Source organism: Oncorhynchus masou, chromosome 30, assembly GCF_036934945.1.
Source record: "Oncorhynchus masou masou isolate Uvic2021 chromosome 30, UVic_Omas_1.1, whole genome shotgun sequence".
NCBI classification, from domain to species: Eukaryota; Metazoa; Chordata; class Actinopteri; order Salmoniformes; family Salmonidae; genus Oncorhynchus; species Oncorhynchus masou.
In genome coordinates this window covers 49,070,173-49,082,329 of record NC_088241.1, presented here as the reverse complement: position 1 = coordinate 49,082,329, position 12,157 = coordinate 49,070,173, and the positions used below count along the sequence as shown (strand labels likewise).

The 12,157-nt window shown below is 46.0% G+C and overlaps 1 protein-coding gene across 1 annotated transcript in view; it reads right to left on the bottom strand.

Annotated features, from left to right (window-relative positions):
- Window positions 1-12,157, bottom strand: part of ntng1a (netrin g1a) — a 192,970-nt gene that overhangs the window by 43,318 nt on the left and 137,495 nt on the right. Inside the window, exon 5 of the mRNA XM_064949208.1 lies at window positions 1,762-1,929. Within this exon, the coding sequence (XP_064805280.1) occupies window positions 1,762-1,929 (168 nt within the window). The remainder of the gene's footprint in view (window positions 1-1,761; window positions 1,930-12,157) is intronic.

The window sequence follows — 12,157 nt, the reverse complement described above, 5'->3', positions numbered from 1 at the left end:
GAACGGGACCGCCGATTGCCGAAGTGCGTAGCACATAAAAAAATAGTCTGTCCTCAGTTGCAACACTCACTACCAAGTTCCAAACTGCCTCTGGAAGCAACGTCAGCCCAAGAACTGTTCGTCGGGAACTAAGTCTAAGATCACCAAGTGCAGAGCCAAGCGTTGGCTGGAGAGGTGTTAAACTCACTGCCATTGGATTCTGGTACAGTGGAAACACGTTCTCTGGAATGATGAATCATGCTTCACCATCTGGCAGTGTCACACCCTGATCTGTTTCACCTGTCTTTGTGCTTGTCTCCACCCCCTTCCAGGTGTCACCCATCTTCCCCATTATCCCCATTGTATTTATTGTCTGTTTGTCTGTTGCCAATTTGTTTTGTTCGTCAAGCCTACCAGCGTTTTCCCACTTGCTCCTGTCTTTTTCTATTTTTCCCGGTTTTGACCATTCTGCCTGCCCTGACCCTGACCCTGAGCCTCCCTGCTGTTCTGTACCATTGTCACACCACCCTGGATTGTTGACCTCTGCCTGCCCTGAACCCGAGACTGCCTGACATTCTGTACCTTTTGGATTCTGATCTGGATTACTGACCTCTGCCTGCCCTTGACCTGTTGTTTGCCTGCCCCCCTGTTCTAGTAATCAACTTTTGTTACTTTGACACTGTCTGCATCTGGGTCTTCTCCTGAAACGTGATAGGCAGTCAGATGGACTGATCTGAGTTTAGTGGATGCCAGGAGAACACTACCTGTCCCAATGCATAGTGCCGACTGTAATGTTTGGTGGAGGAGAAATAATGGTCTGGGGCTGTTTTTCATGGTTTGGGCATGGCCCCTTAGTTCCAGTGAAGGGAAATCATAATGCTACAGCATACATGACATTCTAGATGATTCTGTGCTTCCAACTTTGTGGCAACAGTTTGGGGAAGGCCCTTTCCTGTTTCAGCATGGCAATGCCCCTGTGCACAAAGCGAGGTCCATTCAGAAATGGTTTGTCGAGATCGGTGTGGAAGAACTTGACTTGCCTGCACGGTCCTGACCTCAACCCCATCGAAAACCTTTGGGATGAATAGGAACGCCGATTGTGAGCCAGGTCTAATCACCCAACATCAGTGCCCGATCTCACTAATGCTCTTGTGGCTGAATGGAAGCAAGTCCCCGCAGCAATGTTCCAATATCTAGTGGAAAGCCTTCCCAGAAGAGTGGAGGCTGCTTTTACAGCAAAGGTGGGACCAACTCCATATTAATGCCCATGAATTTGGAATGAGATGTTTGATAAGCAGGTGTCCACATACTTTTGGTAAATGTAGTGTACATAACCAGCACTTGGAATAATAGTTTATTTTAAAAGAACGTAAATAAAAACCTCATGACATAGACAGCATCAAAAACATCCTGAGTGTCAAAATCTAATCTGGTAAAATGTATATCAGTTTAGAAAAAGTACAGTATGTCCATAGCAGTACACATTTAGAAGTAATACTCTTTCATGTAAAACCTTGTGATTGTGATGACTAACAGTTTGTTTAATAAATAAGCCCTGTGGAGAAGGAAGCGAGTCATATGGACAGAAGCAAGTGAGGAACGACAGGACCCAGACAGCAACAGGAAAAGAGACAGTGAAAAACATGAGGCAGAAGTTTGGAGGTTTGACGCACTAAGGTGACATGTGAAAGGTGAAGGATGAGGTGAAGATCACATGGTGTAAACGGGGGTCAGCTGGTATAAGCAGTGCTGATGATGACAGACGGTGGTGAGGGAACTGACCTATGCACACATTCTCATCTTCCAGCTCCGCAGAAGCATTTCGGAAGTAGCCCTGCTTGCAATCCTGGCAGTGCTGGCCCCTAGTGTTGTGTTTACAGCTCACGCAAATGACAGAGTTTAGCAGCTCGATGTAGCTGCAGCGGTTGGAGTGTCCGAAGCATTCGCAGTCTTGCAAAGAAGGAAGGGTGGAGAGAGACCAAGGGGCCATGTTGATGTGGGGGTTGGGTTGTGTTGCGCGGGGGCATGTGCTACGGCGGGCGGCGGTGGTACTAGTAGCAAGGTAGTGCGAGGAGGCACCATCACATGCGAGGTTAGGATGGAGAGATGGGGGTTGAGATTGAGACAATGTTAGGTTAGGAGGAGGTGGAAAGGGCTACAGTATGACAGGTCTGGCATGGACGGATGCAGCCAGTGGTGTGAGACATCAGTTCACCCTGGGGCTATGAGAAAGCACGTTGTTAGAGGGAGAGAGTAAGAGACGTTCGCTCCAAGCACACCACAATGGAAAGGATGAGGAGGATTCTGATTCTGGAATGGGGCCACACAGTACAAGACAGGTCAAACGAGATAAGTTGAGTTGGAATGTAATTTTCAACCTGGGCAAGGCATAGGTGTGTAACGCCACACTGTATGAAATTTACATCTCAATTAGTTCAGGCTTCATTTATCCTACTGTGTGTTTAATTTCAGATTAGGAGGAGGAGTGCAGGAACCTTTGTAGCAGTAGTGCAATCCACAGGCCATTGTTATTACGTTCACACAGAACTGTAATCCTAAACCACAGAGCATGCAACTATGACTTTTAAAGAAAACCATGAATGGAAATACACCACTGTCCTTTCTACAGAGAACCAAATGGAAGAGGAAGAGTTGCTACCTGTCCCAGCCACCTGACACCCCTCCCAGCCAATTAATACCTTGCAACAACAAAAAAGCACTTTGCATGAGAAGCAGGTGAAGCAGGTGAATGTATGCAGAGATGTGACAAGGGGAGCATGTTGTTGGGTGATGTGTAGTGTGTTGTGTAGTATTAGCTCCCAGATTGAGAGCTGGGCTACGCCCTGTGCCTACTGCTTAGTCACACAACGTCAGGCGGGCATGCCAATCAAAGATGGTCACGTCCCAGTGGAGCCTTGTGTGTGACACTTGCGACCAGCGTGTGCGACTGCTGACACCAGCTTTCACGGTGGGTCAGATGGGTTACTTAAGCCTTTGCAGACAGGCAGCTGGACACACAGCCCTCTCTGAGCGACAGGCAACTGGACACAGCCCTCTCTGGGCTACAGGCAGCTGGACACACAGCCCTCTCTGGGCTACAAGCAGCTGGACACACAGCCCTCTCTGAGCTACAAGCAGCTGGACACAGCACTCTCTGAGCTACAGGCAGCTGGACACAGCCCTCTCTGAGCTACAGGCAGCTGGACACACAGCCCTCTCTGAGCTACAGGCAGCTGGACACACAGCCCTCTCTGAGCTACAGGCAGCTGGACACACAGCCCTCTCTGAGATATAGGCAGCTGGACACACAGCCCTCTCTGAGCTACAGGCAGCTGGACACACAGCCCTCTCTGAGCTACAGGCAGCTGGACACAGCCCTCTCTGAGCTACAGGCAGCTGGACACACAGCCCTTTCTGAGCTACAGGCAGTTGGACAGACAGTCCTCTCTGAGCTACAGGCAGTTGGACACACAACCCTCTCTGAGCTACAGGCAGCTGGACAAACAGTCCTCTCTGAGCTACAGGCAGCTGGACACACAGTCCTCTATGAGCTACAGGGGCTTTGGGGAGGGATTGTGGTTATTAAGTTCTGGACTGAGGCCAGGTCTTTCCGTCGGTCACCACAAAAGGCATAGAGCCTTGGAAATGAAAGACTGCGGCCTAGCTAGTTTATTCAACTCTATTCAAGAAAAATAATAATGTTCTGGCCTATTTGCTAACAAGTAGCACAGTTAATTGGAAGTTCTCATAATGTTTATGTTATCTACTCCGAAACCTACTCCTGGAAGACCAATACTCTGCCTGACTGAAAAATAGGGTTCATCACGTCGAAAGTAAGGTCTCTGAAACATACACTCAAATATTTCTGTGAGGCATTACAATGACATTGAAGAGCATCCTTATTATGTTGTACCTTGAAGAATTGTATTCAATAGCACTTCAAATGTTTACACTGGATGTAGAGAGACACAGGATCATGCACCCTTTACTGAAAGACAAACTGTACGTGTACCACATATCCATACCGCAACGCAAACTCCACCCTTTATGGATACAGAGTGCACATTGGTCATAGTTCATGGGGATAGTTGTGGATTAGTACTACATGGTACTACAGGGGTAGGGTTGGGTTAAGTAGCTAAAGTAGCACATACACTGGTCATTCTAGATTCATACAGTGGGGACATGGCTTTGGACAACTGCTGACACACAGGGGCCCTGTATGAATCGGAGAATCTCCTACCTCGCTTGCTGTTTGCAACTTGAACTGAAGGGACAGTTGACAAAGCAACTTGAGGAGCTACTAGACAACAAACAGATTAAAAAGAAGAAAAACAAAACAAATAAATAAACAGAAGCTTGATATAGTTTGTTGAAACATGAAATAATAGAATGTTCAGAAGGGCTAAAGAAAGGAGAATCATACACATTCCTACTTTTTCACTATAGTACAAAAAAAGTTTGAAATGAACATCCAATGAAGTCTGGCATGAATTATTAAATGACCAATGAGATAGGTGATCCTATATATTTAGTGTTATATTCTGAGACAGCAAATATTACAGGAATTAATACCGCCACAATATCTTCACTATCATTGCACTGTAAGAAGAAGAAGTTCTAGAATAACATTCTAGTGCCGGGGCGTTAAGTGTGGTTGCCCTGACAGTTACAGATGCAGTCTGTTGAATCATGTTGCATGGAATCTGCTCAAGTTTACCATTTGGAAGAGACAAGAGGTAAAATAAGTCACAGTGCCTTGCAAAAGTATTCGGCCCCCTTGAACTTTGCAACCTTTTGCCACATTTCAGGCTTCAAACATAAAGATATAAAACTGTAGTTTTTTGTGAAGAATCAACAACAAGTGGGACACAATCATGAAGTGGAATGACATTTATTGGATATTTCAAACTTTTTTAACAAATCAAAAACTGAAAAATTGGGTGTGCAAAATTATTCAGCCCCTTTACTTTCAGTGCAGCAAACTCTCTCCAGAAGTTCACTGAGGATCTCTGAATGATCCAATGTTGACCCAAATGACTAATGATGATAAATACAATCCACCTGTGTGTAATCAAGTCTCCGTATAAATGCACCTGCACGGTGATAGTCTCAGAGGTCCGTTAAAAGCGCAGAGAGCATCATGAAGAACAAGGAACACACCAGGCAGGTCCGAGATACTGTTGTGAAGAAGTTTAAAGCCGGATTTGGATACAAAAAGATTTCCCAAGCTTTAAACATCCCAAGGAGCACTGTGCAAGCGATAATATTGAAATGGAAGGAGTATCAGACCACTGCAAATCTACCAAGACCTGGCCGTCTGTCACGCCTTGGTCTTAGTATTTTGTGTTTTAGTTCATTAGTTGGTCAGGCCAGGGTGTGACATGGGTTTATTGTTTGTTGTATTTCTTAGTGGGGTTTTTTAGTTATTGGGATTGTGGCTGATTAGGGGTGTGTGTTGCATAGGTTTGGCTGCCTGAGGCGGTTCTCAATCAGAGTCAGGTGATTCTCGTTGTCTCTGATTGGGAACCGTATTTAGGTAGCCTGGGTTTCACTTTGTATTTCATGGGTGATTGTTCCTGTCTCTGTGTAGTGTTCACCAGATAGGCTGTAATAGGTTTCACGTTCCGTTTTGTTGTTTTGTATTTATTAGTTATTTCATGTATAGTTCCGTTATTTGTTTCATTAAAAAACATGAGTAACCAACACGCTGCATTTCGGTCCGACTTTCTTGCGACAAACGAAGAACGCCGTTACAGAATCACCCACCACACACGGACCGAGCAGCGTGTTAACAGGCAGCTGGAGCAGCGAAGGGAGGACGTTATGGACAGCAGAGGCTTGGAGTATACGACGTGGGAAGAAATAGACAGGTGGGCGGCCGACCCAGAGAGAGTGCCGGAGCCCGCCTGGGATTCGCTGGAGCAGTGCGAAGAGGGCTATAGGAGAATGGAGTCGAAAAGAATGACACGGCGGCGCAGAGCGAAACCAGAAAATCAGCCCCAAAATTTCTTGGGGGGCTCAGAGGGAGAGTGGCTGAGTCAGGAGACAGACCTGAGCCAACTCTCCCTGTTTATCGTGAGGAGCCAAGGAGGAGACCAGAACCGGTGTTGGAGGTGTGCGAAGCAGAGACTGTGAAGGAGTTAATGGGGAAATTGGAGGAGAGAGTAATGAGGGAGTTGCTAGTTTGGTGCTTTAGGTATAAGATTTGTCCGAAGGAGCGTGTCGGGGATTTAATGGCACCTGGGTCAGCGCTCCATACTAGTCCTGAGGTGCGTGTTAGTCGGCTGGTGAAAAATGTGCCAGCCTCACGCACTAGGCCTCCTGTATATCTACCTAGCCTTGCACGTCCTGTGCCAGTCCTGCTCTCAGGCTCTCCAGTACACCTTCACGGTCCAGTCCATCCTGTGCCACCTTCACACACCAGTCCTCCGATGGTAGCTCCCCGCACCAGGCTTCCTGTGCGTGTCCTCGATCCAGTACCACCAGTTCCAGTACCACGCACCAGGCCTTCAGTGCGCCTCGCCTGTTCAGCGCAGCCAGTGCTTTCTCCCTCTCCTGCGCTGTCGGAGTCTCCCGCCTGTTCAGCGTTTCTAGAGCCTTCCTCCTCTACAGCGCTGCCGGAGCCTCCTGCCTGTTCGGAGCAGCCTGAGCTGCCAGTCTGCATGGAGCAGCTAGAGCTGCCAGTCTGCATGGAGCAGCTAGAGATGCCAGTCTGCATGGAGCAGCCAGAGCTGCCAGTCTGCATGGAGCAGCTAGAGCTGCCAGTCTGCATGGAGCAGCCAGAGTTGCCAGTCTGCATGGAGCAGCTAGAGCTGCCAGTCTGCATGGGGCAGCCAGAGCTATCAGTCTGCTTGGAGCAGCCAGAGTTGCCAGTCTGCATGGAGTTGCCAGTCTGCATGGAGTTGCCAGTCTGCATGGAGTTGCCAGTCTGCAAGGAGCTGCCAGTCTGCAAGGAGCTGCCAGTCGGCAAGGAGCTGCCAAAGCTGTTAGTCTGCATGGAAGAGTCAGAGCTGTCAGTCTGCAAGAAGCCGCCAGAGCTGTCAATCTGCATGGAGCAGCCAGAGCCGCCAGTCAGCATGGAGCAGCCAGAGCCGCCAGTCAGCATGAAGCAGCCAGAGCCGTCAGTCAGCCAGACTCTTCCAGATCTGCCAGTCAGCCAGACTCTTCCAGATCTGCCAGTCAGCCAGACTCTTCCAGATCTGCCAGTCAGCCAGACTCTTCCAGATCTGCCAGTCAGCCAGACTCTTCCAGATCTGCCAGACAGCCAGACTCTTCCAGATCTGCCAGTCAGCCAGACTCTTCCAGATCTGCCAGTCAGCCAGACTCTTCCAGATCTGCCAGTCAGCCAGACTCTTCCAGATCTGCCAGTCAGCCAGACTCTTCCAGATCTGCCAGTCAGCCAGATTCTTCCAGATCTGCCAGTCAGCCAGACTCTTCCAGATCTGCCAGTCAGCCAGACTCTTCCAGATCTGCCAGTCAGCCAGACTCTTCCAGATCTGCCAGTCAGACAGATTCTTCCAGATCTGCCAGTCAGCCAGACTCTTCCAGATCTGCCAGTCAGCCAGACTCTTCCAGATCTGCCAGTCAGCCAGACTCTTCCAGATCTGCCAGTCAGCCAGACTCTTCCAGATCTGATATTCAGCCAGACTCTTCCAGATCTGCCAGTCAACCAGACTCTTCCAAATCTGCTAATCAACCAGACTCTTCCAGATCCGCCAGTCTGCCGGATTCAACTGCCTGGCTGGGCTTCATCTCAGTACTGGGCTTCTTCTCAGGACTGGGCTTCCTCTCAGTACTGGGCTTCCTCTCAGTACTGGGCTGCCCCTCAGTCCCGAGCTGCCCCTCAGTCCCGAGCTGCCAGCCAGATAGGCTGTAATAGGTTTCACGTTCCGTTTTGTTGTTTTGTATTTATTAGTTATTTCATGTATAGTTCCGTTATTTGTTTAATTAAAAAACATGAGTAACCAACACGCTGCATTTCGGTCCGACTTTCTTGCGACAAACGAAGAACGCCGTTACACCGTCCCTCTAAACTTTCAGCTCATACAAGGATAAGACTGATCAGAGATGCAGCCAAGAGGCCCATGATCACTCTGGATGAACTGCAGAGATCTACAGCTGAGGTGGGAGACTCTGTCCATAGGACAACAATCAGTCGTATATTGCACAAATCTGGCCTTTATGGAAGTGGCAAGAAGAAAGCCATTTCTTAAAGATATCCATAAAAAGTGTCGTTTAAAGTTTGCCACAAGCCACCTGGGAGACACACCAAACATGTGGAAGAAGGTGCTCTGGTCAGATGAAACCAAAATTGAACTTTTTGGCAACAATGCAAAACGTTATGTTTGGCGTAAAAGCAACACAGCTCATCACCCTGAACACAGGTAGTGGTGGTGGTGGTGGTGGCAGCATCATGGTTTGGGCCTGCTTTTCTTCAGCAGGGACAGGGAAGATGGTTAAAATTGATGGGAAGATGGATGGAGCCAAATACAGGACCATTCTGGAAGAAAACCTGATGGAGTCTGCAAAAGACCTGAGACTGAGACGGAGATTTGTCTTCCAACAAGACAATGATCCAAAACATAAAGCAAAATCTACAATGGAATGGTTCAAAAATAAACATATCCAGGTGTTAGAATGGTCAAGTCAAAGTCCAGACCTGAATCCCATCGAGAATCTGTGGAAAGAACTGAAAACTGCTGTTCACAAATGCTCTCCATCCAACCTCACTGAGCTCGAGCTGTTTTGCAAGGAGGAATGGGAAATAATTTCAGTCTCTCGATGTGCAAAACTGATAGAGACATACCCCAAGCGACTTACAGCTGTAATCGCAGCAAAAGGTGGCGCTACAAAGTATTAACTTAAGGGGGCTGAATAATTTTGCACGCCCAATTTTTCAGTTTTTGATTTGTTAAAAAAGTTTGAAATATCCAATAAATGTCGTTCCACTTCATGATTGTGTCCCACTTGTTGTTGATTCTTCACAAAAAATACAGTTTTATATCTTTATGTTTGAACCCTGAAATGTGGCAAAAGGTCGCAAAGTTCAAGGGGGCCGAATAATTTCGCAAGGCACTGTATCAGTCATATACTGTCATTAGTATCCAAACCGCGTGAGAGAGAGTCCCAACAACACCATGCTATTGTCATCACAATGTAGATGAACAGCAGTGTTCTGTTCTGGTATTACATTCTCCTGACGGACCAACACTACACATCCTCTAGGAAAGCCCAGTGGGATAATTTCCCATAGGTCTGTTCATCGAGGCATTCGGGCGAGGCTCACTGGCGCGGCACACAACAATCCCACTGCTGCCCGCATCTCTTCTCCATCAGATAACAAGCAAACAAACTGGAGGTGAAGTAATGGTCAACCCTGACTGAGCCCCTCTCACATGCTTTCCTATGTTCTCGCCTGAGATAAACCTATGACAGAAACACTATACCTTCTATATCAGGGATACTCAACTCTGACCCTACGAGTTCTGAAGCCTGCTGGTTTTCTGTTCAACCTGATAATTAATTGCACACACCTGGTGTCCCAGGTCTAAATCAGTCCCTGATTAGAGGGGAACGATAAAAAAATGCAGTGAAACTGGCTTCGAAGTCCAGAGTTGAGTTTGAGGGCTCTACATCTTTACATCCACTTGGCTAGTGCTCTGTATGGAAATACATGGGCAGTTTGTTTGCAAAACGGTCACCACAGCCACAGCACATCAGCACAATGGATCAACTTGAGATTGCTTGAAATCAATCTACATAAACCGCTCTGTGAAATCGCCCTATTTTCTTCCGCCGAGCTCAGATAGGATTCTAGAATCCCTAGAAGCGCCACGCCTAATTAAAACGAAGGGTATAATCTAAGGATATTGAAATGGAATGGAAGAGAGAGAGAGAGAGAGAGAGAGAGAGAGAGAGAAAGACAGAATGCCTATCGTCATCCTGCTCCTGTGGAGAGATTCCGCATCTTGGGGCTCAAGAAGAGGAGGGGAGGAGAGGCGGATATTGTAACAGCATGTTGCAGCTAATGCAAGTGTCTGCCGACTACGCCAGGAATCAAACTTGCCCATTTCAAAGGTGCCTTTTTTTCAAGTTTACAAAATGTAAATCACTAAGGGTTTTGACACAGATTAACAGAAAAAGCTCCCTCCTGGTGGATCTGATTTCAACTGTCACAGCTAGTATAGTCACTGTTTAACGACTGTATATATGAGGTAGATCTGTAAAGAGATATGTTTAATCTTATATGGAGGTATAGCCTACCTTGGTTTCGGTTAGCAACACCTAGGGATGAGACATTCTGCCGAACTGCATGCAATTGGGAGAAACCATAAATGATTAGGTGCACTGCCTATAGTGGACATCAGATGCACTAACAGTAGAGGTTCTGCTAAGAGTTGACTGGTGGGACATATGTAGACAACTAGACATACATCTTCGGCATGGCTTTACTCAGGACATCTCATAACAACAGAATGACCGTCAAGCCTATACGGGGACAAGCAGTAGTTGCATCCCAACACCAGATGTTGTCCCAGGGACATTGTATGTAATTGTGTATTTTCATGGCTCACTTGAGTGTGTGCATTGATGGCAATGATGAATAAACATAACATAAAAAAAACAACAACTTGAGATTCTCTGATATGTAGTGGGATCATAACTTATGCAAACATGGTGGCTGGCTTAATAATGTACACTCTTAGAAAAAAGGGTTCTAAAAGGTTCTTTGAGGAGGAATAGGGTTCTGCCTGGAACCGTTTTCATCGGAAGAACACTTTTTTTGAAGACATTGGTTCTTTGTAAGGCAACGAGTTCTACCTAGAACCTTTTTTATCTGATTACCTGTTTTTGGAAGAAAGGGTTCTTCGATGATTGTTTGGAGGGCCAGAAGGGAACCCTTCTGAATCGGAATAAGCTTTTTTATTGTATTTTGTGGTACTATTAAATCGTGCCTCAGCTTGAGTGTTTATCTCAGTTTAAACTTTAACATCAGGAGTTTGAGCAAAGATAGGGGTGAGAATATTTGTGCATGTATCTGGTATTCCCATAATAATTTTACATATACTGTATAGTCTCATCAGAAAGTTTTCATACCCCTTGACTTATTCCAGATTTTGTTGTGTTACAGTCTGTATTAAAAATGGATGAAATATTGTTTTCTCTCACTCATCTACACACAATACCCCATAATATATTGAAAATAAAATACAGAAATATCTAATTTTCACAAGTATTGACACCCTTAAGTCAATACATGTTAGAATCACCTTTGGAGGCGATTACAGCTGTGCGTCTTTCTGGGTAAGCTTTGCACACCTGGATTGTACAAATGTGCACATTATTCTACTTACAATTCTTCAAGCTCTGTCAAGTTGGTTGTTGATCATTTCTGAACAGCCATTTTCAAGTCTTGCTAGATTTTCAAGACGATTTAAGAAAAAACTGTTACTAGGCCACTCAGGAATATTCAATGTCGTCTTTGTAAGCAACTCCAGTGTATATTTGGCCTTGTGTTTAGGTTAATGTCCTGTTGAAAGGTGAATGTCTCCCAGTGTCTTTTGGAAAGCAGACTGAACCAAGTTTTATTCTAGGATTTTGCCTGTGCTTAGCTCTATTCTATATCCTAAAAGACTCCCTAGTCGTTGCCAATGGCAAGCATACCCATAACATGATGCAGCCCCCACCATGCTTGAAAATATGAAGAGTGGTCCTCAGTGATGTGTTGTTGGACCTGTCCTAAAAATAACGCGTTGTATTCAGGACATAAAGTTAATTTCTTTGCCACATTTTTTTCAGTTTTACTTTAGTGCCTTATTGCAAACAGGATGCATATTTTGGAATATTTTTATTCTGTACAGGCTTCTTTCTTTTCACTCTGTCAGTTAGGTTAGTATTGTGGAATAACAACAATGTTGTTCATCCATCCTCAGTTTTCTCCTATCACGGCCATTACATTTCTTTTTAATTTAACTAGGCAAGTCAGTTAAGAACAAATTCTTATTTACAATGATGGCCTACCAGGGAACAGTGGGTTAACTGCCTTGTTCAGGGGCAGATCGACAGATTTTTACCTTGTCAGCTCGGGGATTCGATCTAGCAACGTGCTAACCACTAGGCTACCTACCACCCCAAAACTCTGTAACTGTTTTAATGTCACCGTTGGCCTCATGGT